This window comes from Carassius carassius, chromosome 29 (assembly GCF_963082965.1).
Source record: "Carassius carassius chromosome 29, fCarCar2.1, whole genome shotgun sequence".
In the NCBI taxonomy this organism is placed as follows: Eukaryota; Metazoa; Chordata; class Actinopteri; order Cypriniformes; family Cyprinidae; genus Carassius; species Carassius carassius.
The window spans coordinates 3,809,745-3,837,423 of NC_081783.1; the positions used below are offsets into that span (position 1 = coordinate 3,809,745).

The 27,679-nt window shown below is 36.7% G+C and overlaps 2 protein-coding genes across 3 annotated transcripts in view; one reads left to right on the forward strand and one right to left on the reverse strand.

Moving 5' to 3' along the window:
- Positions 1-10,432: 10,432 nt before the first annotated feature.
- The window catches only part of LOC132109429 (copper transport protein ATOX1-like), a 32,969-nt gene continuing 15,722 nt past the window's right edge, over positions 10,433-27,679 (reverse strand). Inside the window, exons 1-4 of one of the 2 annotated variants that reach the window (XM_059515486.1) lie at positions 11,838-11,951; positions 11,583-11,655; positions 11,241-11,391; positions 10,433-10,682 (exon numbers count right to left, since the gene is read on the reverse strand). In XM_059515486.1, coding sequence (XP_059371469.1) covers positions 11,267-11,391; positions 11,583-11,655; positions 11,838-11,843 — 204 coding nt within the window. In that variant the 5' untranslated portion in view covers positions 11,844-11,951 and the 3' untranslated portion in view covers positions 10,433-10,682; positions 11,241-11,266. Of the gene's footprint in view, positions 10,683-11,240; positions 11,392-11,582; positions 11,657-11,837; positions 11,952-27,679 lie in introns of those variants that run through there. The other variant, XM_059515487.1, reaches the window with a different exon arrangement.
- Positions 18,913-27,679, forward strand: part of LOC132109428 (proton-coupled amino acid transporter 1-like) — a 39,952-nt gene continuing 31,185 nt past the window's right edge. The window contains exons 1-8 of the mRNA XM_059515485.1: positions 18,913-19,094; positions 20,808-20,917; positions 21,570-21,681; positions 21,757-21,847; positions 23,672-23,760; positions 23,903-23,992; positions 25,677-25,761; positions 26,186-26,404. Of these exons, the coding sequence (XP_059371468.1) occupies positions 20,890-20,917; positions 21,570-21,681; positions 21,757-21,847; positions 23,672-23,760; positions 23,903-23,992; positions 25,677-25,761; positions 26,186-26,404 (714 nt within the window). The 5' untranslated portion in view covers positions 18,913-19,094; positions 20,808-20,889. The remainder of the gene's footprint in view (positions 19,095-20,807; positions 20,918-21,569; positions 21,682-21,756; positions 21,848-23,671; positions 23,761-23,902; positions 23,993-25,676; positions 25,762-26,185; positions 26,405-27,679) is intronic.

Below are 27,679 nucleotides of genomic sequence, written 5' to 3' on the forward strand. Positions count from 1 at the left end.
GAAACCACTCTTTGTCATTACGTCAACTGAAAGAAGCCCACACAAACTGAATGTGTCTTTGCAGTGAACCATCTCATTGTCTCAAGAGCTGCTCTGTCATTTGCAAATGGACCCCTTCATCTTTGCCAGTGTGGCTACTGTGTAAACTTCTGTTACAAAACACGCACTATTTAGGAGATCCAGGTGCATAATATTATAGATACTGCAAACACTCAACCCAGATTCAGTCTAGATATAGTATAGTCTAAACTTTGAGGACAGGTTCCTTGTTCAAGGGTGGATTTTAATTATCATTATGGTTGAATCTTTGATATCAACCATTCAAATTTCACTAGCTAAAAAATTAGAATTTTGTCAGGAATGCAATTTTCACCATAGTAACAATGGGACTTTTTTATATCCGGTATTGATTTTTTTACTTGTACAAATGATAATTCTTGATTACATGAATTACATTTTACTAGTACAAATCATAATTCTTGATATAAGAAATTTATTTTTCATTAGTAACAATGGGAATTATTGATATCAGGAATGGAATTTTCACTAGTAATATTGGGAATTCTTGATATCCGGAATTTATTATTTATTTAAAGTAAAAATTTTAATTCTTGAGATCAGCAATGACATCAGCACTACAAGGTATTACATATTTCAAAATTCTATTTAAATTGCAATTACAGATTAATAATAACGTTTTTTTACTAGTTTTTGATCAAGAATTTGAGTGATTTCTGTGAGTGATATAAAGTAAAAATGCGGTTCCTGATATAAAGCTTTGTAATGTCAACTAGTGAAAATTTAATTGCTGAAAAGATGCTGCTAATCTATCTGAGTGTAGGATTAAATGTAATCTGTGACTATAAAGTGGTCATCTAATTCGACAGTGAAGACATGTTGAGGTGTTAAAGAAAACTGTGTTGTGGACAGAACCCTGTACGGATGAAGAAGCAGAAAGCAATAGTGAGCTAGTCAAAATACAACAGCCCTTCCTCTGTATCCCTTATTTCCTTTTCTCCACAGAAGACTTGGACAGATAAACATCTGGGCGTCATGATTGTGTGCTGGACTAACTGGATCAGAACGCAGCGGTGTGGGCATGAGATGTTGTTATTGGCAGGGTGTGACGAGTGGGGCGGGGCCGAGGGATGTGGGAACACGAGCGAGGCCGGTGGAGTGATTGGGAAATCCGTGACACCTGCGACCCACCACCGGTCTCGAGTCCCACAGAGGAGATGGAAGGATATAAAACGGGAGCGACGACAGTGAAGGACGAGAGAGGACCAGGCCTGGGCTTTATTTTATGTTTTGGTTTTACTTTGTGCGCATCAGTCGTCCGTGAGGGGCTGATGTGCTGTTTTGTGTTTATTTTGTGATTATTAAAGTTTAATTTAATTGTCCGCCGGTTCCCGCCTCCTTCTTCCCGATGATTATGGAGTTTTTATCATTACACAGGGGTTGTTAATGGTTGGTCCAGATCTGCTGCTGAAGGTGACCTGGTACATTAAAGACTAGATGAAGCACAGGAATTATTTCCAGGTTGTACTTAAACTGAGAAAAGTGAGTCACGCACATGAAGGTCTTGGATAACATCTAGCTGTCACCAAATAAAATAACATCTTTGATCAAATATCATTCTTGACATTGAGTTACAGGGCGATTTTTATATGTAGACAACTTATATTCATAATACGCTGAGCTGTGAGCATTAGCTCGGACTCTGGCCTTTTTACATTGTACTTAACCCTGGGTTATAATCAAGCTCAGCGGCGGTACAGCAACCATGGCGACGGGACGTGGCGTCTCAGTTCCCTCCTTCAGGGAACGAGGGTTACCATACGTAACCGAGACGTTCCCATTCAGTCGGTGACTCTCGACACAACGTCAGTGACCGACGAATATGGGATCCCTATCAAAGCGCCATGGGTGCTGCCCCTTCCAGTGCCCTGTGCGAGCCGCCTGCGCCCCTGTTAGGTGTTAGGCCGGGGCTCAGAACAAGTAGCTCCACTCACCGTTGTCAAAGCACTACCTCACTGGGTGAGATTGGATAACACTGGGAAAACGTACCCGGTCCGCTGCGGAAGCCCCATCCTTCCGGAAGGAGGTCTCGGAGGCAAATACACATATAGCATCCATTTAGGAGTATACGGAGAAATTTGAGGTGATTAAAAACCCTCTTGGGAAGGCAGAAGTCTGCCGGGGAAACACGGGCTCTAAAGGCTATACCGTGGACTATACACATATGAGTACCGCTTAGGTCTCAATATGGAACCCACCCTTCCATGGTTCTCACGGATACATCATGAAGGCCTGGCGGCGAATGTTCCGCCGCGTCCAGCTGCTTAGGGTGATGGAGGATCTCAACAGGGTCTACAGTACGGACACTCTGGAGCAGTTTAAGCAAGCCTACACTAACCGGGGCCTCTCAGTGCCACTCACACGTTTGAGGTGAGAACACAGGAGGATACCAGCTCTACACGAAGGCTATAGAACCTAGCGAACGTGACAGGGGTCGCCCAGCCCGCAGCTCTACAAATATCTGTCAGCGAGGCGCACATCCTGAGCCTGATAAGCCAGGGTTATGGCATCCACAATCCAGTGGGCCATCCTCTGCTTAGAGACGGCACTCCCCTTCTGCCGGCCTCCGTAACAGACAAAGAGCTGGTCTGAGGTCCTGAAGCTTTGTGTCCAGTCTACGTAGCACCTTAATGCTCGGACAGGACAAAGCACAGCCAGGGCGGGGTCTGCCTCCTCCAGGGGCAGTGCTTGCAGGTTCACCACTTGGTCTTTGAAGAGTGTAGTGGGAACCTTGGGCACGTATCCAGGCCGGGGCCTCAGGATTACCTGGGAGTCAGCCGGCCCGAACTCTAGGCATGAATCGTCGACCGAAAATGCATGCAGGTCCCCTACCCTCTTGATGGAGGCCAGTGCAAGCAGGAGCAGAGTTTTCAATGAAAGAAACTTTAGCTCAACTGAATGCAAAGGCTCGAATGGGCCCTGCTGTAGTGATTTAAGCACTAGAGACAGGTCCCAAGGGGGTATATAGGGGGGCCGGGATGGATTTTACCTCCTGGCCCCTCTAAGGAACCTGACGATGAGGTCATGCTTACCCAAAGACTTCCCATTCACGGGGTCATGGTACGCAGCAATAGCAGCAACCTGGACTTTGAGGGTGGAAGGAGACAGCCTTCGCTCCAGCCCTTGCTGCAGAAAGGACAGCACGACCGCAATCGGGCATCTTCGGGGGTCTTCTCTGCGAGAAGAACACCACTCGACGAACAGGTTCCACTTCAAGGCGTAAGCGTGTCTCGTAGACGGTGCTCTTGCCGAAGTGATGGTGTTCGCTACCTCTTGGGGTAGGTCACCTAGAACCTCCACGTCCCGTCCTGGGACCAGACATGGAGTTTCCAAAGGTCTGGACGCAGGTGCCAAATGGTGCCCCATCTCTGAGTCAGTAGATCCTTCGTCAGAGGAATTGGCCAAGGAGGGGCTGTTGCAAGGAGCACTAGTTCGGGGAACCAGGTCCGCATGGGCCAATACGGCGCTACTAGCAAGACTTGCTCCTCATCCTCCCGGACTTTGCACAGTGTCTGTGCGAGAAGGCTCACTGGGGGAAACGCATACTTGCGTAGGTCCCGCGGCCAGCTGTGTGCCAGTACGTCCGTGCCGAGTTCCCTCGGTCAGGGAGTAGAACAACTGGCAGTGAGAGGTCTCTGGAGAAGCAAGCAGGTCTACCTGAGCGGCTCTGAACCGCCTCCAAATCAGCTGGACCGTCAGGGGATGGAGTCGCCATTCTCCCGGGAGCATTGCTCGAGACAGCTCGTCGGCTGTATGACTGAGCAGGCCTGGAATGTGAACGGCACGAAGTGACCTCAGAACCTTCTGACTCCAAAGCAGGAGGTGGCGGGCGAGTTGCGACATGCGACGAGAGCGCAGACCACCTTGTCGGTTGATGTACGCAACAGTCGCAGTGTTGTCCATTCGGACCAGCACATGCTTGCCTCGTGAGAGACCTTTGAGATGGTTCAAGGCAAGGTGCGCTGCTAACAACTCTAGGCAATTGATGTGCCACTGCAGCTGCGGGTCCGTCCAAACCCCTGAGACTGCATGCCCGTTGTACGTGGCCCCCCAGCCAGTGGTGGAGGCATCCGTGTAAACCACAGCATGCCTGGAGATCTGCTCTAGGGGCACCCCTGCCCAGAGAAATGCAAGATCTGACCACAGAGTGAGGGTTTGGCGACAGGCCGGTGTGACTTGGACCCGGTGAGTGCCGCGCTTACTGATATGCCAGTCCTTCGAACGCAAACCACAGAAAAGGTCTGTGGCGCGGAAGGATGGACACATGAAAGTACACATCCTTCAGGTCGATCGCTGCAAACCAATCTTTGGGACGGACGCACCTGAAAATGCATTTCTGTGTCAACATTTTGAACGGTAGCCGATGGAGGGCCCGATTCAAAACTCGCAGATCCAAGATCAGTCGTAACCCACCGCCTTTCTTGGGTACAATGAAGTACGGGCTGTAAAACCCTGTCCTCATATCGGCTGGAGGGACCGGCTCAATCACGTCCTTTGCCAGTAGGACTGCGATCTCTTCCCGCAAGACAGGGGCATCGGATGCTTTCACTGTAGTGAAGCGGACACCACAGAGCTTGGGGGGATGCCGGGCGATCTGAATCGCATAGCCGAGGCTGATGGTTCGCAGAAGCCAGCGAGACGGGCTGGGTAGCGCTGACTAGGCGCTTAAAAACCGTACAAGTGGGACCAGCGGAACCACAGCCGTACCCGCAGTGGGGCAGCGAGGTGGAACACAACACATGTGTGAACAACACTTTTATCATTTCAGTGCAGCTCATTTTTAATCAGTTATTTTTAAAATGACATTCCTGAATGCCAGTTATTCCCTAATAATCCCCACAAGGATTCGATACAGAAGACATTTAAAACATTTGACAGTGCCAATGACGAGAACATTAAGAGTGGAAATATGATCTCATAAAAATGTCCTTGTGTTGCCACCTCAGCAGCTTTCTTCTGAAATCTAAATGGAATGAATAATCCATAGAGTCTTCCTACTAAACATCATTTAAAGACAGAAATTAAAGCGGCATTTAATCAACCCCTAGTGTTCATAATTAGCTTCAGTTTTGGCTCCATCTGTTAAGCTTTTTAACAGCTATTTTAGCACATAACCAATACCTACAAGCCCGTTATAATTTACCCATGGACTATATATTGAGATTAATAGTTTAATTTTTTTACCCATTCATACTGCAAAAAATAAAATACATAGAAAATAAATAATAATAATAATAAATAATCTGATTGCTCATCACTAAACTCAACCCTCCACCACTGCTCTCAAATTATGTTGAGTTCAGTGAATGAAGAAAGATAGAAATAAATATGTGACTCTATAGTTGTTTAAAGCATAAATCTAAGTAATCTTATATTTGATTTCTCATTTTTGAAAATGCTGGGCATTTGCTAAGAAGACTGCACAACAATTATACAAATGTTTTATTTTAGTGTTTTTTGTTTGTTGTTTGAGAGATTATAATTTGTATTTTTATTTGACTTCTATCATCTGTACAGCACTTTGGTCAACCCTGGGTTGTTTTTAAATGTGCGTTATAAAAAAAAAAGTTCTGACCTGCTGTGCTTCTGCTACAGTATATTGGATCAGGGGCGTGGCCATCTTTTCAGAAATGAGGGGGACAGAAATTACACACACACAGACATATATATATATATAGCCTATATATATATATATATATATATATATATATATATACATATATATATAATAAAAATAAGCTTTGAAATCTCAATAAATTGCATTTTGAAATATTCAAATAGAAAACAGCTATATTAAATAGGCTAGTACCAAAATTTCAAAAATTCACTGATTTGCAGTACTTGGATCAAATAAATGCAGGTGGTGAACAGAAGAGACTTCCTTAAAAAACATTAACAAGCTTGCTGTTCAAAAACTTTTGACTGGTAGTGGATACTATAGGCAACTTTAATTTTTCTCTAATTTCTAGTTTTTAATTGGCTTAGAAATCTATAACTGCTGGACAATAACAAATAATAATACTTATATACTACAAACACTGTTTATCACATAATAAGGCAGAATTGTTTCTATACTGGAATAAATGCTATGTCAATTAGCACTGCATTGTTCATATACTGTATTTATCGCCTGCTGGAGATTTTTTTTTTGGATTTAAAAACAAACAAACCCGAAAACAACTGTTTTCATACAGCAATAGCTGGACGCTGTTGTCCATATTAGGAGTTTCCTGGTATGACTTTCTGCGCGAGAGCGCCCTCTGGTGTCGATTATGAATGAAACACACACTGCAGGAGAGTTTAGCGCTCTGTGATGTTCATATCGCCTTCTCGGTCCGAAACAAACATCAGGTCATGCGCAGACTATCCTGTCTCTTTGAGTTTAAATCTATATTTATTCACACCAGCTCTTGAAAACCTCTATATGAACATACTTGCCCGAAAAAGAGCGGAGGAAGAATTTCCGTGATGATAAAAGTGGGGGGGGGGGGGGGGGACACGTCCCCGCGTCGCCCGCGTAATCTACGCCCCTGTATTGGATGCTTCTTGCCTTGATGAGTGCATGATTACACTTGTCTCTACCTGCATGGCATCTCACTCCAGTCACGTCTTCCAGGCTCAGAATCTTGAGAAAGGATGGAATTCTTTTTCAGTGCCCCAAGAGGCATTTTTCAGCAGATTTTATCCTTTGCAAAAAAAAAATGGTACTGTTTTCAGAAGCACCAAAGCGAAAAGTCCAAGTATTCTATAGAGCAGCAGCTGTTTGAGACCAGATTTGGCCAGAACTCAGTTTAGTGAGTGGATGCTCATGAGTCCTGAACCAGTAGCAATTCATTTGTGAAAGCCTTGTCTGAGCCTGTCACTAAACGGTTGTGTCTGAACATGTTATTACATTACTGAATTTCACTGAAATTCTTTGGATTTTATTGATCATGTCTGGAGCAAAGTGCTAATAATAATTAATACACACTAAATCTCATGCAGTGAGCATGAAGCCCTCATATCACAGTATGGAACAGACATGTTGTGTCTGGTGATTTCTGTCAGCAGAACATGATGATGGCAAACAGACACGTCTTTCTCAGTGTGACAGTCATCAGTGTTAATTGCTGTTTGCATTTCACTTGAGTAATTTAATATTTATCAATTTAATATCTATTTTATTTTGCAACACAGAAGTAAGCTATTTGGCTGCATTAGTGCTAGAATAAAAAGCGCAGTAAATGGTAAATCTGTATGTTCTACAAACCAGTGTGCAGTTTTGGGGAAAGTTATTTGTAACAAATTTCATAAAGCCAAAAATATGTGAATGGTTTCATCTAGAAGTAAACATTACACAAAGCCCACTTAAGTCACAAAAGGGAAAAGCTAAATATTGCATTAAAGAAAAAAAAAACAAGCTTTTGTTTTATATCATCACCCAGAAATGATCACAGAAATAACCTGCTAATGGCCTGTGTTTGTGATCTGCTGAAAACACAGTCAGTCTCTTACAGTGATTCATTAATTCAAAAGAAACGAATGGGCTTGAAACAAAGTTCCTGATAGTAATCAAGGATTTACCCTGAATTGCAGATTTGTGGTGATACTTCATTTGTCATGCAAAAAAAGAAAAGTGAGTACTGGCTCTTTGTTCAAAAAAGTGGTCAGTAATGCGCACATCTATCCTCATTGTATACAAGGGATTTCCTTGCCATTCACTAATTTATCCAGCTGCTAGAGATCTTTTTGACACTTGTTACAGTTGAACCGGCGTCTCCAGTCACTACACACGGCCTGGATCCTGTGCATTCCTTGCATTTTCTCTTTTCACTAGCCATTGCGGGCAACAAAAGATCAATTGTGTTGATATCACAGCAGCACGAGTAAGCTTCCATCTCAGTTTCCATCATTAAAACCAGAGAGGTTTTGAAAAGAATGACAGAAGACGGTTTTACTCTCGTCTTCTGGTTAGATGTTGACCGATATCTAACTGCAACATTGCAGCATTCTGTCCAGACTGGAATCTGTTCTTGGAGTTAAATGATATTGTTTCATCAGTAAATAAATATTTATCTTCTATATACAGTGCAGTTGTTAAAATTCATCTAGGAGCTCTAAGGGTCCCTCATGACAGTTGTGTACCCGGAGACGGCCCTGGTTCAGTACAGCTGCATTGCCTGTCAGCATGTCCTGTGCTTTTATAGACTACTCCCTCAGCAATTATACCAGCTTGAACAATAGAAGGCAAGCCGGTGATTTACTCTTTCAGATTCTGTTCAGGAAAGAAACTGTTCTACGTCAATGAGAATAATACACTCACTTTTATTTTGTAGATCTGTATTCCACACATTAAACGAAGCTGATAATACTTTTAAAAAAATGTGCTTTGGACATGTTGGTATCTAGCAAAAACCCATTTCTAAAGTACAACATGTACAGCAGTTTGAACTTTAATGAAACGTTGTCCCTTGAGCTGTTCATTTTCATACTTTCTGCATTGTTATGCATTTTGTGAAACAGCTCATATGGCTCTTCTTTGTAGGATATATATATATATATATATATATATGCAATCGAAACAAATTTTTAACAAAAAAATATAATTTTGCATTATACACAAATGTAATATAAATTTCAAATTTGAAAAGTAATATTTATATAGTGTTTAAATGTCCCACCTACATTTAAGTACATTACAATGTACAGCAGTAATGACAACAATATATAAATACATTACATTAATATTTACATATCTCCCCCAACAAGGGTCATTGGCCTGGAAAAGCAGGCAGATATCAGATTTCAAGAATGCTGCATGCTGAAATGGTTCTGTTTTATTGACAGGGTAACATTGCCCCCTACTGGTGAACTGAGGGCAATTAAAAATATAAGCCCAGTCCAATGATGTTTGTTTAAAAACATAAAAATTTGATTTTCTGCTGCAACCAGATGTATTACTCCATTAAGAGCCTTGGCACTGAAACCGAGAATAAATCAAATAAATAAAGTTAAAAGTGCCATATATATATATATATATATATATATATATATATATATATATATATATATATATATATATATATATATATAAATATTAGTGCTGTCAACGTTAACGCGTTAACGCATGCGATTAATTTTTGTCTGGTTTAACGTGTCAAAATATTTAAAGCAATTAACGCAGCATCCGTATTTTCTGTCATCCGTTGGCTAGCTTTACATTATATGATCACGGTCTTATTCATTTAAATGCTTTTAAACATTTCAAGCGCGGCAAGACAAAAGAGAATGCACTGTCTGTGAATGCCCTTATGTGACACATACACACGTACACGTACACACACACACACACACACACACACACACATACACACACACACACAATGCATAGACAGGGCGCCAGAATCCAGTTCTCTTAAGCGCTTGAACTAACAATAAACATCCCAAAGTGCCAGTTTTGTCGATTATCCTCATAAGAGCAATCTTAAATGATTTATATAAAGTCTAAAATGAACAAAAAGAGTTGTGAGAGAATGAGGCGAGATCCATAGACAGTATATAAACGGTGAGATCCGCGTGTCTGTCTGCTCTTAAAGGGACAGCAGCCAATAAAGCTTCCTGTCAGTAAAGTTAAAGAACAAAGGGAACAGAGAAAATGACTCGCTGCTCTTGACTAAATAACTTTTGTAGCTTTAATAAGGATTAACTACTTAATTTATAGTTTATGCAGTGCAGACTGCATATAACTTTGATAACTTTATTAAATTTCTGTATATTTCCTAACTGTTAAGACAGGAAGGGCAGGAGTAAACATGACATTTATTATGTTAGCATTGTTTTAAGTTTACTTAAATTAAAAACTGTTATATTTTTGAAGCCTAATAATAAATGTAAACAAAAAAAAATCAGTAGCTGTATTAATATCAGTAATACGGGCCTTCATTCATAAAAAGATGCCATTTAAACAAGTATTTAAAATATACTGTCTTTATGTTGTTTCTACATTAATTTGATTAACTGTGAAATTATTACATTAAACAAATATATTAAAAACGTACAAAAACTTTTTTTATTGCGATTAATCACAGAAAAAATGTGTGACTAATCTAGTTAAAGTTTTTAATCGAGTGACAGCACTAATAAATATATATATATTGCTTATAATCTAGGTGTAACACATGTATGTGTGTATGCATATGTGTGTATTATATATATATATATATATATATATATATATATATATATATATACACACGTATACATATATATACACGTATACATATATATATATACACACACACACACACACACACTCACTCAATTAACTCACACAGACTTTCTTTCCTCTCAGTGAGTACATCAACCTTTATTTTAACATCTAGACACTTATACAATTACAAGTATGTATGTGTGGCAGGAAAACAACCATTTTGTAAATGATTATAGATTCCAAAATGCTCTAAATATAGAATATATAAATCAGCCAGGTAGCTGCTCTTCATGATGCTCTGCTGAACAGATTTCCTTCAGTGGTCCCAAAGATATGTAATAATTCATCTGATGAGTGATGTACGGTCCGATGAGGGAGTCCCACTTCATAATCTTCAAAGCAGCATGATTCTGACCTATTGAAACAAATATTGAACACAAGTCCACTTTAGGTCATCTTGAATGCATTATTCATGTGTTGCAGAAACATCACCATGATCAGAATAAAAGTGACAATAAATGAAAAACTAGAGCTTCACTACCTGAATGAATGAAAGAAGAGACCATGCACTCATAAAAACAAATATATCCAGGTGTATTAAGAGGATTAAAATATACAAAAGCAGAGATAACACTGGATTGGTGAATTAACAGGAGGATGAAACCTTTATTTATGTTACACTGTAACATTAAAAACAACAACTTTGGACTTTCAAGTCAGTCTTGTCTGATCACAAGACTGAAAATTCAGGGTGTGTGATCATAAAGAAACCTAATTTGCCTGTCAAACACTATTACTGAATCAAAAGATATTTCTATACCAGCTTCCACCAACCTCATTTTAAACAACTTTAACATAACGCTTCAGTTAATATTTGTTATTAGGTTCATAAATCGCTGTCCACACAATCAATAATACTTTGCAATTAACAAAAGTATTCACTTGCATTTTTTTTAAAACATCTGCTTCTCACCTTTGAGTTTTTCAATGTATAATATTTCATTTTGGACCAATGTAGGTCACAGTTTTGCCAGTCTTTTTCAGTGTTTCCAGAAGGACATCCATGTCTTTGTCTGACTCGATGAAGACCTTCTTGTTGGGCAGATCAATGTCAAACTTGACATCTGTTGAGAAACACACCTGAACTATGAACTATGTTCCCACATGACAAAGCAGCACTACTAAAACAAGAAAGAAATGAAGTACTTTCAAAGACATAACATAACAAGTTTGAAATAGTTTAGGCAGATAAATGAACAGTTTAGTGGTCTTACAGCAGAAGATTAATTGAAATCGGAAATATTCACAAGTATACCCAGCTTTTGAAGCACTCGAGTGACCGCACAAGAGCATCCCTCACATGTCATGTCAACAAAAAACTCGTGAGTCTGTCATGAGAAAAGAAAACATATTTAATTCAGCTTTATAAGAGAATCAATCACCAGCTAGCTACAACGCTAACTGTCTGAGGAGTTATGCCGAATAAAAGTGATTTTACATGTCCACAAATCAGGTAGCAACATATAAACAGATCTTTATGAGTTAAGTTTTAAAATAAATGTGACATTACCGTCATGATTGATCAGATTGTCGCTGCGTGCTCAAGTCAAAACTTGGTTTTGCTGCTGGACTGAAGCGGTGCAGTCTGATGATGACGCGCTGTTTAGTTTAGGGAACATCACTAGTTACTACTATTCTTCTTCTTCCTTTGGTTTTATGGCGGGTTGCGAACCAACTTCAAAGGTGCATACCGCCACCTACTGTGATGGGGTGTGAAAAGAATGAACTAATTTCTATATCCTATAATATAACCCACACTTCTTGATGAATTTTATGACTACATTTATCTGTTTCCTTGAATTTGAACTATCATTTAATATATTAGTTATATTGAATTCCCGGCAACCTACTGCTTGAAGATCTTCCTTAAGAATCCTCCTTTCTTCTTCATATGCTTTACATTCCTTAAAAACATGTTCTACCGTCTCATCTACCAAACAAACCTCACATAAACCTGTGTTGTGCTTCCCTATAATGTGTAAAGTGTAATTTAAATTAGAATGTCCTTTTTCGTAAATGTGTAAAAATAATTTGTTCTCTTCTACTTAAATTGAGACTTATTTTGCTTTTCTTTACCGTTTTTTGAATCCTATAAAAATACCGCCCCTTATGACATGTATCCCAATCTGTCTGCCATTTTTTATTGCACGCTTCTAAAATTAACTGTTTACCTTCTGATCTACTGAGTGATATGTTTATATTTGGTTCTTCCATTTTTAATGATTCTTTTGCTACTTTGTCTGCTTCCTCATTCCCTTGAATTCCCACGTGTGCTGGTACCCACATAAATCGAATTATAATTCTCATTTGTTTTAAACTGTACAACCTGATCATGATTTCTATTAAAATGTCAGTTCTATTTGTTTCAAGTGCCATTAAAATCGCTATCATCTCACCTGTATATATTGATGTACCATTTGTTATTCTTCCAGCCTTTTTCACCTCAAACTCTGTAACATAGAAGGCAGCCCCTGTCCTGCCATCATCTACATTCTTTGATCCGTCTGTGTATATTTGAAGAAATGAATAATGTGTGTTTTTGATATATTCACTTACATATGTAATTAAACTAACAGCTTCACTCATTTCCCTTCTATTCTCGTGTAATTGTGTATCTATTTCAGGTTGTGCTATTAGCCAAGGTGGAATTGGGGACATTATCACTACTGGAGCAAACGATATCAATTCTAAACCACCTTCATTAACCCACCCCTTTATTTTCCAAGCAAATCCTTTACCGGTTACATTTAAAATTTCCCAGCAGTCATTCAGGACTTCCCTTACAGGATGATTATCCCTTTGTCCCTGAAGATTTATCCAGTATGCCATAGCTAATTTCTGTCTTCTTATATATATAGGCATTTGTGATGTTTCTACTTGCAATACTGCAATTGGCGTGGTTTTAACTGCTCCTATAATAAGTCTTAATGCCTTAGCTTGCATGACATCTAGTTTCTTTAGCAACGTTGATGATGCTGACTCATAAACAATGCATCCATAATCTAGTGTTGATCGCATAAGACCAACATAAATGCCCTTTAATGACTGTTTGTCAGCCCCCCACTCTTGTCCTGCTACTGCCCTCATTAGGTTTAAAACTTTAGCACATTTCTTTAATATATAATCTATTTGATCCTTCCAGGTTAATTTATCATCAAACCACAATCCTAGATACTTAAATTTTGACACCTTCTCTAAAGAAGCCCCATATAATTTTAACCTTTTCTCCCCTTTAATTTTCTTCCTAGTAAATATCTGATAACACGTTTTAGATATTGAAAATTTGAATCCCCATTCGACTGACCACTTTTCAACTATTTCTATGGCTTCCTGAATTTTATCTGTATTAAAAGATATATTCCTTCCTCTTTTCCACATGATTCCATCATCTGCATATAATCCAGTGCTAATTCCTGGTGCCACATTTCCAAAAATATCATTTATCATAATATTAAATAATATAGGACTAATTACACTTCCCTGAGGTGTTCCATTTTCCACACTTTTGATCTGAGATACTTCACCACCGACTTGAACTTGAATTGTTCTGTCAAATAAAAAACTTAAAACCCAATTAAACATTCTTCCTTCTATTCCAATTCTCTTCATTTTAATAAGTAACCCCTCTTTCCATAACATGTCATATGCCTTTTCCATATCAAGGTAAACTGCCACTAATCCCTCTTTAACTGCTATAGCTTTTTTTATATCCGTTTCCAGCTTTACCAAAGCATCTAATGTTGATTGACCTTTCCTAAAACCATATTGATTAGGTGCCAATACTCCCTTACTCTCAAGTATATAATTGAATCTATTTACAATCATTTTTTCCATTAATTTACATAGATTTGATGTAAGTGCAATTGGCCTGTAATACCCTGCTATAGATGCATCTTTACCTGGTTTAGCTATAGGAATTATTATTGCATGTTTCCATGACTTCGGCACTCTTCATTCTACCCATATCTTATTATATAAATCCAATAATACTTTAAGTATTTTATCATTTGCATATTTAATCATAATATAATAAATTCCATCTTGTCCAGGTGCTGATTGTTTTATTTTGTGTACTACTCTTTTAAGTTCCCATATTTTAAAATCAGTATCCAATGCTCCTTCGCCATCAGGTCGTTTATTATAAAGGTCCTGATGTTGATTTAAAATTTCCTGTCTTTTTATTCTGTAACTTTCATCAAGATTTTTTTTACTATGCGCTTTCTGAAAGGTTTTGACTAATAATTCTGCCTTATCCTTTTCTGTAACAGCTGTCCTTCCTTCTCCTGAAAGTACTGGCATATTTCTGGTTTTATATATTCCAATCATTTTCTTTAACATATTCCATACCTCTCCTAATTCAGTTTCCTTCCCTATAGAACTACAATAATCTCTCCAGTATTTCTTTTTTACCTGTTTAATTGTTTTCCTTGCCTTTGCTCTTTCCCTTTGATATTCTATTACTGCTTCTGGTGTCAGTGTCCTTTTCAGCACTTTAAATGCTTTATTTCTGCTTTTAATTGATTTACTACATTCCTCGTTCCACCATGGAACAGCTTTTTTCTTCCCATTTCCTTCAAACTTAGGTATACTTCCTTCTGCTGCTTTGACTAAAATCAAACTTAACTTTTTTGTACCCTTATCAATATCATCATCTGTACTATAGCTCCTTAGTTCTGATTCACATATTCTATTATACTTTTCCCAGTCCGCTTTCTCAAATTTCCATCTATATTGTTTTTATCATCATACTCCTTTGCATTTCCAAACCCACCGTGCAAATTATTGGGAAGTGGTCACTCCCGATTGATGTCTTCTCTAACACCTCCCATTGACATTTTACTGCTATTGATGCTGAAACCATTGTTAAATCTACGCATGATTTTATTTGTTTCCTGATGTCAAACCTCGTCCCACTTCCATCATTTAAACAAACCAACAAATTATCTTCCATATATTCTTCTACCACTGTGCCATTTTTATCTGAGTTTAAACTTCCCCATACCACACTATGTGCATTAAAATCCCCACACCATATCCCTATCCCTTCTTCTTTACTCCAGATGTTATTCAGCTCCACTAAAGCTATTTGTTCACATGGGTTATAATAATTTATTACTGTTACTTTTCCTAATGATGTCCACAATTCCACCTTAATACATTCATATTGTGTTTCTACCTTTACTTCCCTATATGCGACCCCATTTTTAATAAATATAGCACACCCTCCACCTGTTGTTCTTGATCTGTCTTTCCTAATAGATAAGTACCCTGGAATAACGAAGTCTAAGTGCGATTTAAGCCATGTCTCCTGAAAGCATATTAAATCAGGAAGGTCTGTCATTTCATGTACAACCTTCTTAAATTCTTGCCCATTCGCAGTCAGACTCCTAGCATTCCATTGTACTATCTTAAATGTCATATATTAAGTCTTTGTCTATCTGGGGTTTCCTGAGAGCTTGCATTATTCTCAGCTTGTCCTAATAGATATTGAATTTTCTCAACTGTTACTTCTGTTATTCCCAGCTGACGAGCTGCTGCAGATATGATGATTTTCAATTTCTCTGTTCGTTTGTTTGTTTGTGCTGTACAGTTGATGACTTCAGCAATAAATGCAATGAAACTTACTTTGCTAATTATAAGCATACTTGCATCAGCATTTGTTTTATACCTTTCTGTACCCTTGTTTGGAGTTTCTTTTGACTGAGGTATCTCGCAACTTCTATTTCCTTGTTCATTTTGAACCTTCTTTACTGCTTGTGCATAGGAAACATTGTGCTCTGATTTGTACTTCATTGCTTCCACAGCTTGTTTTTGCGCTACACATCCTAAATATGCTGCACTGTGTGGACCTCCACAGTTGCAACATTTAGGCTCTACTAGCTCCCCACATTCTCCATAACCATGTTCGCCCCCACATTTACAACAGCGTTTCTTTTCCTTGCATACTTCTGCTACATGGCCTAATCTTTGACAATTGAAACATCTCAATGCAGGTTTTATAAAAGGCCTAATTGGGTAGCACACATATCCCATCTTAACATTTTCTGGAAGCAATTTCCCATTCACTGTTATCATCACCGTTGTACTTAGTTCTCTTTTCCCGTTTCTGTTAGACATCAATCTCTTCACATCAATTACTTTTTCGCTCATTAACTGGTTTCTTAATATCTCGTCTGTTAAAGATATTGGAACTCCAGTAATCACCCCTTTAATGCCATTCACCTCGCCAGGCACATGACATTTAACTCCTTGTCCTCCTAACTCCTTCATTTTAGTCACCACATCATGTTGTTTTTTGTTCATGCATATCACAATTACCCGATTGTTGGTTAAGTATCTGGCTGATTTAATTTCCCCAATGTTTTTCCTAAGTACCTTTGTTAATCGCATTGGATTACTCATTTCACCCATTGTCTCAAACGTCAAGATATCTTTGTACTCATCCTCTTTCCTCATCGTTTTACTCCTTCCTTCTCCTCCTCCGGCGAACTCCTCAGAATCTGAGCCTCTGTCTTTACGTTTCTGAGACATCTGTTCAGCCTGAGACCAGTCACCAAAATTCATGCTATTAGACTCATCTTCTTCATCTAAACTAACCCCTTCATTCTCTTCATTCACACCACAGCTGTCGCTTAACCCGCCACGTTGTCTTTCCTTTGCAGCGTGTGCAGAGCTACACTCCGCTCTTCCCGCTCTTCGTCGCCATCTGCACCAGTTACTACTATTTCTTACAAAGCGTGCATTTGAACCACTAGGTATACAGTACTTACTGTACATATATTAGCTCAAAGTGCGAAAACTGTGCTATACTAGTTGTCATGTTTGTTTTACGAGTCAATTAGTTACTTGATAAATGGACAAGCGTTTTTACGACGGCGTTTTAGTGCCACGTTGACAAAAAAAAAAATCAAGATTAGGAGATTAAAGTCATAATATTTCGAGAATAAAATCGAAGTATTACAAGAATAAAGTCAAAATGTTTTGAGAATAAAGTCGTAATAGGCCTACTACGAGAATGAAGTCTAAATATTATGAGAATAAAGTTGAAATGTTTAGAGAATAAAATTGTAATATTATGAGAATAAAGTAAAAATGTTTTGAGAATAAAGTTGTAATGTACGAGAATAAAGTCGAAATATTACAAGAATGAAGTCAAAATGTTTCAAGAATAAAGTTGAAATATTACGAGAATAAAGTTGAAATATTTCGAGAATAAAGTCAAAATGTTTTGAGAATAAAGTCGAAATATTTCGAGAATAAAGTCATAATACTACGAGAATAAACTCGAAATATTAAGAGAATAAAGTCGAAATTTTTCGAGAATATAGTCGAAATATTACTAGAATACATTTTCATTTAGCCTATTTGGAATTTTCACAAAGAAAATAGTATAATTTAATGAATTGTTTCACATAAATACAGTGATCTGGTCATTAAAGAGCTTGAAAAAACATTATTGTAAGACACATAATTTGTGTTTCTCTTTAAAACTGATTTTGAAAGCTGAGACATTAAAAGTAGGTCTATCAGAAGCACGAATCTTATTACTGTTGGATGGCCGGCACACTACAAATAACGAATGCAATGGAAGATTGTTGGCAAGCATACTGTCCCTGCGAGTATGACACATGGTATTATTTCTGCTAATAATCCCACATATATCTGTAGTGTATTAAATAAGAGAGCTACAGCATCCCCCACCCCCCCACCCCCGAAGGAATGTCGATTGGGTGTGTGAGCTGATGTTAAGATAAAAATGTTTTCTGTTCAGTCTGTTAATAAATATCATATTCTTGATATTAAGATGTTTCCGCAAGTCCTTGAAACTGACTCTTCCTCATCCGGGTAAGATAATGTGGCCGCTCGGACGCAGCAATATTCGAATCAATTCCGGAGGCCTGCAACTTCTCCCTGAGCTATCAATCGGGGACATTTACATGCGCAATAAAGGCCTAAATCCTAGAAACATTTAGACTTTATTCTCATAGTATTAAGACTTTATTCTCATAAAATTTCAACTTTATTCTTGAAACATTTCGACTTTATTCTCGTAGTATTTCGACTTTATTCTCATAATATTTCGACTTTGTTCTCAAAACATTTAGACTTTGTTCTCAAAACTATTCGACTTTATTCTTTACTTTTATTCTTTTACTTTCGACTTTAATCTCGTAATCTTAGAGAAAAAAAAAATCAACGTGGCACTAAAACGTAGTGTCATACATTTTAAACAGTACACACGCAATATTACAATTTTAGACGCTCCCTTATTATGAAGCGCTCCCTTCCGGCATAAAATGAAACAATAAATTGAAATAAATCCAATTGAAAAAAAAAAAAAAAAAAAAAATATATATATATATATATATATATATATATATATATATATATATATATATATATATATATATATATATATATATATATATTTAATAATATATAGATAGATATATGTATTCTCTGTTTTAACATCATTTTGGAATGTGACTAGATTCTAAAAGTGAAAGTCTTTATTTTAAAAACAGAAACACAATCATTATTCAAGTTAGTTGGTTCAGCAGAAGTGAAATCAGCTGACTGACGCGCTGTTGATGGTCACGTGACAGAAGGACGCGGATCCGATGAGGAGAGCGGTTTCAAATCATATCATGTCCTCTTATCTCTTCGATTCTGTGCTGACATCGCATCCGCGGCTTCAGATATGGACTTCTTGGTGTTAACATAGTACGTTAGATCTGTTATAGTACATCGTTTAACTGTGCTGACGGTAAGTACAAACCTGTCACTTCATGTAGCACGGTATTAGCATACAGCACAGTTGTTGTGACAGCATTGACCGTTGAAGGCTAAATGATGCGTTACGTTACATCACTGTTTATGAAATTCGTACTATTTATGTGTTTAATCTTGTCATGAACAAGACAGTAAATGAAAATACGTGTCAAGACTGGAAAACAGTGTAAGTTACAGTAAATGTGGCTCTTCTGCACTATATTTACCTAACGTTAGTTATGCTTGCGATATGTTTACAGTTAAGCTTTCATTAGTTAACAATGAATTAACAATGAACAATACTTCTACACCCTTTATTAATATTAGTCAATGTTAATTGCAATATTTGCTAATATAACTTTAAAAATGAATGAACTAACAAACAAATAATGAGCAATTACATTTCCTACTAACATTCACAAATATTAAAAACTCTGTTAGGTCATGCTAGTTGGGATGGGATGAGATGGGATTTTGTTGCACAATGGTACAATACTAAGAAAAGCAACTTCGCAGGTCCAGCGTGTTTAAACTGTTACAACAAGGACACTTGAGTTTCAAAAGATGTTCTGTGTTTCTTGAAGTCTGCATTGCTTTAAAGATCCCCTAACTGTGGGAATGTAGTTTTACTTTGTTGACTAAGACTTCTATGCAACCTGTTTATTTAATTTGCATCAATAACAAGTCAACTGCATGGTCATGAAATACTTTTATCTTCCCATTGAGCTGTTTTTGTATTGATTTGACTTTTGCATACCTAGACATTAAGTTGTCAGTAGGAAATGTATTCAAGGGAAAGAAGTGTCCACTCCAAAGTCAATCATTGATTTGACAGCACTGAATAGAGCTGCTTTGCATTATCATAAGAGAGCATGGTTGTTCAGGCACACCTATCTGTAGCAAAAGAATTAGGCTTTAATTTTTAACCTGAAACATTCACAGCTTCAGGTTATAATTATACTGTTTCATGGTTGACTTACATATTTGTAAAGACCAGTTCTGTGTTTTACTGTTCAGTGGCTGAATGAGTTTGCTGAATTGTCTCACAAGGTTCCGCATATGTGTGGTTTGGAATGGTTTCAAATAGTTGAGACATCTTTTTGACACATACATCTGGTGTATTTCACCTTCATATGACTACCCTGTCTTCACCACTACAAAACAGTGTATATAGAGTTTGCAGGTTTTATAAAAAGCATATTTGACAAAGCATTAAAGGGGACCTACCGATTAGGCCCCCTTTCACAATATGACAAATAAGTCTTTGATGTCCCCGGAGTGTGTAGGTGACGTTTTAACTCAGAAAACCTTACAGATCATTTTTTATAGCTCGTTAAAATTGCCACTTTTAGGGTACAGGGCACGAATTTCATTTAATTAACTTTGTGTACACACATTGCTACAAACAACACGTGAAAGTGAATTTTGCATAATAGATCCCCTTTAATAAACGTTATGCGTGATAATAAGAATAATAAAGATGGTGGCTGTGAGTGATACAGTGGTACATTTGAGCCTCTCTGCTGAATTCTCATAGCCATATTAAAGTGTCAGATATAACTAATGTTGATTGCATAATATCATTTGGCATATTTGAAATCCTCGTATGGTTTTTAGCCTCAAGAGACCATAGAGAATATAATGATGCAGAAAGGGCACACTGTGCGTCACTGGTGTGCTAACTCTGTTCATTTGTCTGCGATCACAGAGCCTGTAGATGCAGAGTCTCCGCAGGGAAGTGTTTGATCAGTGAAGCTATCAGAGGCTAATTACACCCCACCAAAACAAGCATGGCCTCTGATATCAACTATCAGGATGGTAAACTAATTTCCTTTGCATTATGTGACACTGATTGTGATCTTTATTTATTTATTTATTTTATTTACTTTTTTTCAGCAAAGGACACATTAGATTGATCAAAAGTGATAGTAAATATATTTATAATGTTGCAATAATGTCTGGGTTTTTTTATACTTGCAATTCAACTAAGTGTCCATAATTTATTAAACTGCGTAACTATTTTCAAACTGATAATAATAAATACTTCTTGAGCTGCAAATATTATATTAGAATGATTTCTGCAGGATCATGTGACACTGAAGCTGGATTGTTTTAGTATCACTGGCATACAATTTTTTTGTTTTTATTAGTTTTTATTTGTAATTTGTATTAATTATTATATATTTTTTTCAATCAAATGTGTCTCTTCAATAAGAACCCTGCACAGAAGACTGGAATAATGATGCTCATCATAGGAATAAATGACATTTTAATAATAAATTGTAATAATATTTACCTGTTTTTAGTATGTTTGTGATCTAATAAATCACAGCAGCTTTGATGATCGTAAGATACTTCTTTTGTAAACGTTAAGAAATCGTCCACACCCCAAACGTTTGAAGGGTAGCGTCTGTGTTTTCTGTTCAGTGTTTAAGATCATGTTAAAGCTATATTTGTGTGTTGGTTCAAGGCCCGGACCTTTCTAGAAGAGACGTGAGCCCCGCTGACGATGAGCCCATCCATTCACCCAGTTCCCTACGACAGTCCGAATATGAACGAATCGGAGGAAGAACTGGATCCTCGTAAGCACTGTCCTCTTCACCTATTACAAGTTTCATGTTCCTAGACCTGTTTTCATTTTGTGTTCTTTTGTTTAGGTTTTCTCAGACTTTAATTCATTTACTTAAAGGAAATATTGGTACAGGACTCCTCGGCTTGCCTCTGGCTGTCAAGAATGCAGGACTCCTGGTAGGACAGAAAATTACATTTGGAGATGAATGCTCATGATATTATATTTTGAACTGTCCTGACCTTTTATAAAATCATATATCATCGCAGTAAAATGTGTGTAGCTGCACGCACGCTTGCCTCTGAGCTTTATCTTGTTGTTGAGTGATTGTGGCAGCTGTATGTACTTATCTGAACATGATCTACTCATGTCAACATCATGTCAGCGTTTAATTAAAATTTCTCTCACATTTCTCATAAGTTTTATGATTTTTAAAAACTTCCACACCTAACGCACCTTTTGTTTTTTGAAGAGACAATGCAAGTCAAATTGTTAAGAAAATAAAAATAAAATAAAATAAAAATAATGAATTAATAACCTTTAATTTACATCTTAAATAATGTAATATTTCATATTCTGTTCCCAATATGTTTTCCCCTGCTATTCAGATGCGTAGGGTTGTGTTTTATAAACAAGGCCTGAAAACAGTAAAATTGTTTAATATTATTACTATTTAAAATTATTATTATTATACATTTTTTTGAGTATATCTTAAAATGTCATTTATTCCTGAGATCAAAGCAGAATTTTCGGCATCTATACAGTTTTAAGTCTATATATTATAAATCATTCTAATATATTGCTTCATATATTTGTGGAAACCATGCAACTTTTTTTCTGGGGTTCTTTGATGAATAGAAAGTTCAAAAGAACAGCATTGATCTGTAATAGAGATATTTTGTGACATTATACATGCTTTTATTGTAACTTCAGATCAAATCATTGTGTCCTTCCTGCTGGATGATGTATTCATTTCTTTAAAAAAATATCTCACTGACCCCAAACTTTTGAACAGAAGTCCATTTGGAATTTTTTCCTTTTCCATATTATTCACCAAATCAAATCATGGCTTTGAACGAATTGAAGAGTAATAGTGCACCCTTTCTCAACGGTGTGTTTGATTTGAGGCCTCATTCATGTCCATAGCACAAACTAAGTTTGAAACTAAAGGTTATGGTTGTTAAAGCCTTAATCACTAGCATCTGAAGTTTTTTTGTGGTCTTCATTGCAAGCAACAAATCGCTGAGCGAGCTCTTTCTGCGACTTCCCTCTGCGTGTCTGACTCCGCCGCTTGTGTCATTGCACTGAGCCGTGTTTTCAGCCTCTGAAGACCTTTAAAACCTCTCAGCATCAGCTGAGGACACAGGAACAACAAGACACAATCTGACAAGTGTTTCCACCGGATCAAAGTTGCCAGACGTGTGGACACGTCCCTGAAGGATGCTTTCTGCTTCACTGCCACACTTGAATATTATGCTTTGACCTTTTTATCAGTTGCTTTGTGCGGTTACATATGTAGTTGCACTCCATTATCTTATAAAACACTTCTTCACAAATTGTAAATGCAGTATCTGTCAGTCATGACAATTTTACATTTCAAATAAATGCTATTATTTTAAACTTCCTGTTTATCAAATGATCCTAAAAATCAGTTTCCAAAACAATATTACATTTTCAACATTAAAAGTAATCAGAAGTGTTTCTTGAGCGGCAAATTAACATATTAGAATGATTTCTGAAGATCATGTGACACTGGAGACTGGAGGAATGATGCTGAAAATTCAGCTTTGATCACAGGAATAAACTACATCTTAAATTAGATCAGTTGAAATCGGTAACTGTGTTAACATGTTGAGTGCCATGTTAAAGCACTAAACCTCAGACTGTTCCTGGTGGGCTGTATTTGAAATTCATATTGTTTAAAACACTTTTCCCCAAATGTTCTAGTTGATTAAAGTGCTTTATCAATAATTTGTTACTCTCTGTCTCTTCTCTTTCTGCAGGTGGGGCCTTTAAGTCTTCTGGCTATGGGAATCGTAGCTGTACATTGTATGAACCTCCTCGTGAAATGTGCACATCATCTAAGTGCAAAGTAAGAATAAACATTATTTTTAGAAATGCTGCCCCTCATGTACTTGACAAGTGTTTTGATACCTAACATACTGCTTTTTGTATGTTAAATCGCAACACACATTTCTTTCTGTTTTTCTAAATGAAATGTTGTCTATATTAAGGATGGGCAAGCCCTTTCTTTCCTACGGAGATGCGGTTGAGTATGGCATGGAGAACGTGCCGTGGCTGAGCAGACACTCTCTGTGGGGAAGGTACAGTAACTGAACGTCTGTGTTTCACTGCTTACAGAGCAGTTTTTATATCAGCACTATATTAAAGTTGACTTGTGTTTGTGCTGTTCTCACCATAAACTTTATAACCATTTGTCACATGACTCTCTCAGCACCTGATCTCCGTGCAACTTGACTGTTTCACATCTTACAGATGATAGCACACATACATAGATGTTTTTATAATCTGTGGTATGAAATGTCCCCTGTGAAACGTTAAAAGTTAATGTGATAATATTATATTTTAATGAAACCACAATTTTTAAGATGTTTGTATGCAATAATTAAGAGTGTTTTCTAGACGTTTTGGGGTGGTGAGATTTTTGAAAGAAGTATCTTATGATCACCAAGACTGCGTTTATTTGATTAAAAATACAGCAAAAATTGGAGTATTGTGAAAAATTAATTGAATTCAAAATACGTTTTTTTTTTTTATTTGAATGAATATTAAAATGTAATTTATTCGTATTTCAAAGTTAAATTATTAGTCTCTATAGTCACATGATCCTGCTCATGAAACATTATTATTATTATTATTATTATTAATGTAGAAAACCGCTGTGCTCCTGCATATTTTAGTTGAAACATATACTGAGTAGAAACTAGAAAGAAAATAGAAATAGAAATAGAAATCTTTTAAATAAAAATGTCTCTAATGTCTTTTGATCAATTTGATTAATTCTTGATGAATAAAACTATTAATTTCTTCAAAATAAAAATCTTAACAGACCCCAAATCTTTGAACAGTAGTGTATGTTTGCTTAGTGGGCAGTTTGTGTCAATTATGGATGGGTGTATCGATTCAAAGTAATGATATATCAGTACTGACGCGAGTATCGAATGTACTGATACTCAAACAAAAAATATTGATACTAAGGTATGTTTTATTTACCAGAGATTTCGTTTATTTAACAAAAAAATAAATAATGCATTTAATTGGACGAATAACCTATGTTAGCAAACACTTGTGTAAGATAGAACTATTTTCCTATTTTCCATAAGAAAGCATTAAAGCTTCAGGAAACGGCAGCCATGAACAATGCTCATTAGAGGACAAATTGAAACCGTAGTCTACATAGTCTGTGCAATTACATTTATTTATATTAAACATTGAAAGATAATATTGATCATATTCTATTGTTTAATGTTAATAGAAATCATACACTGTCAGAAAAAAAAGGTTTCGTTTTATGCGTGCAACAGCATTTCGCTGGCAGTTCCTTTTAAAAATGAACTATGTTTAACTAAAGTGACTGTATATAAAGTTAAGTGGTTATAATTAGTCATTTGTGGATTTCAATGGTTACCACTACAGTAAATATATTTTAACCATGTGTAAATAAAAATATGACCTAGTAAGTTGCAATGAAGGCTTATTGAATGTTAAAATGCATTTCAAATATAAAGTTAAGTGGTTATCATTACTCATTTTACTCTTAGTAATTAAATACATTTTCTAATTTAAAAGTTCAGTTTATTAGTATCGGTATCGATAACGACGATACTTGCCTTTAAAAGAATCAGTATTATATCGAAAACAAAATAAGTTGTATCACCCATCTCTAGTGTAAATGGCTGGATTTGGTGACATTTAGATTACAAAGAATATTTCGATTGCTACCTGAACATATAGATTTGTTTCGGTGTTTGTTTATTGGCTTTTCAGGCGTGTGGTGAATCTGTTCCTCAACATAACCCAGCTGGGCTTCTGCTGCGTTTACTTTGTGTTCCTCAGCGACAATGTCAAACAGGTGAGAGAGCTTTAAATACAGAAGAAGATTTGAATAAAGGTTTTGTCCATGTTAAAATAATGTTCAGAATCATACAATAGGCACACAGAATGTCATATTATTAAAAAAAAATAAGAAACCATGAAAGCAGGAGTTTTCATCTAGGCCAACTGGTAGAACATGTGAATTCACAGTGAACTTATAAACTTTAAAAGCATAATATTCTGTTCTTTCCATTTGCAAAAATTCTGATTCAAATGTCTTTGCTCACCACAAGAGGGCAGCATTGCTTTTCTGTTCACTTGATTAAACAATCTGCCATATTTGCATCAACCCAAAACCCTTTCTATAATTAGAACTTACAAATGTAAAATTCTCTTTCGTATTGTTAAAGGATCATTTTTACTGCCATAAAATAATCTTTCCATTGACTTGCACATCGTAGGTGGTTGAGACTGCAAACGGGACGACCGGGAACTGTCACAACAACGAAACCGCAGTGATTGTCCCCAGCTACAACTCTCGCCTCTACATGCTCTTCTTCCTGCCCTTTATCATCGTGTTGGTGTTCATCCGCAACCTCAAGTATTTGGCCCCTCTGTCGTTTGTCGCCAACATTTCCATGTGTGTCAGCCTGGTCCTCATATACTACTACTGTCTGACGGTAAGACACATTAAACACACAGCACACACTTAATATGGTGAAAGTGTATCAGTGTATAGCCTGAATTGCATTGCATGACTTTTATTGTAGTGATTAGTGTCATATATGATACATACTTAGTCCACAGTACAGCATCGTGCATGGATCAAAAAGTATTTTAACACTTAAGCCACATAATTTATATTACAATTACAAAAATATTATACCAAGTGTTGTGTATTTTAAACATATATATAACCCAGATACATTTTCAAGCAGAATGTTTGAAAAAGTGGGTTAGGTTTGAAACAATAGATACTTTGCTCAGGACCAAGGCCTCTCCGTGAGCTGCTGACTGAGACTCAGATGTTATGGATGAAGAGTTAAGCGTCAATGACAGGTTTCAGCATTGTTTTTTAGAGTGCATTTCTTATTGAACAGCTTAAAATGCCTTGAATCAGCATTGCAGCTACTGAGAAACAAGCAAGGTAACATTTGTTTTAGGAAGGAAAGAAAATTTGTCATGGTGGTAACAGCTGGCTAGAGATTGCAAAATGATTTGTTGTTTGTCAAACATTATTTTTTAATTTTTTTTGTAGAGAGTCAAGGGTTTCAAAAGTGCTTGCAGAGACATAAAATGTATGTACATGTTAAATGTACATCTAAATGCATCTTGAACATCATGCAATCACTGTTAACTTATACTGCGGCTTAAAGACATGATTTCATTTGTGCTCCAAAAATTTGTATTTAAAATCTGATTCGTACACTGTGTCCCAAAGTCTGAGACTTTGTAAATATGGGATTTCTATTATATAATTATCTTATCAGGGAATATAACTTTAGTTATATCAGGGAATATTTTGATTATGGTCTTATAATTAATAAGAAATATTTAAGTTAATGACTTCAAAAGTTTTGGGTCAGTAAGAAAATTTTTTAATCTTTAATTTTTTTTTTGAAGGAAAGAAAGAAATTAAATCTATCAAGGATGCATTCAATTTATTAAAAAGGGACAGTAAAGACTTTTATAATTTTACAAATATTTATATTTCAAATAAATGCTGTTCTAGTCAACTCTCCATTCATCAGTAAATCCTGAAAAAAAAAAAACTATTATGGTTTGCACAAAAATATCAAGCAGCACAATTGCTTTCAACATTGATAATCAGAAATGCTACTTGAGCAGCAGATCAGCAGAGGTGGGTAGAGTACCCAAAAACTGTACTCAAGTAAAAGTAAAAGTACTTCTAGAAATATTTACTCAAGTAAAAGTACTAGTCTTGAATAGTTACT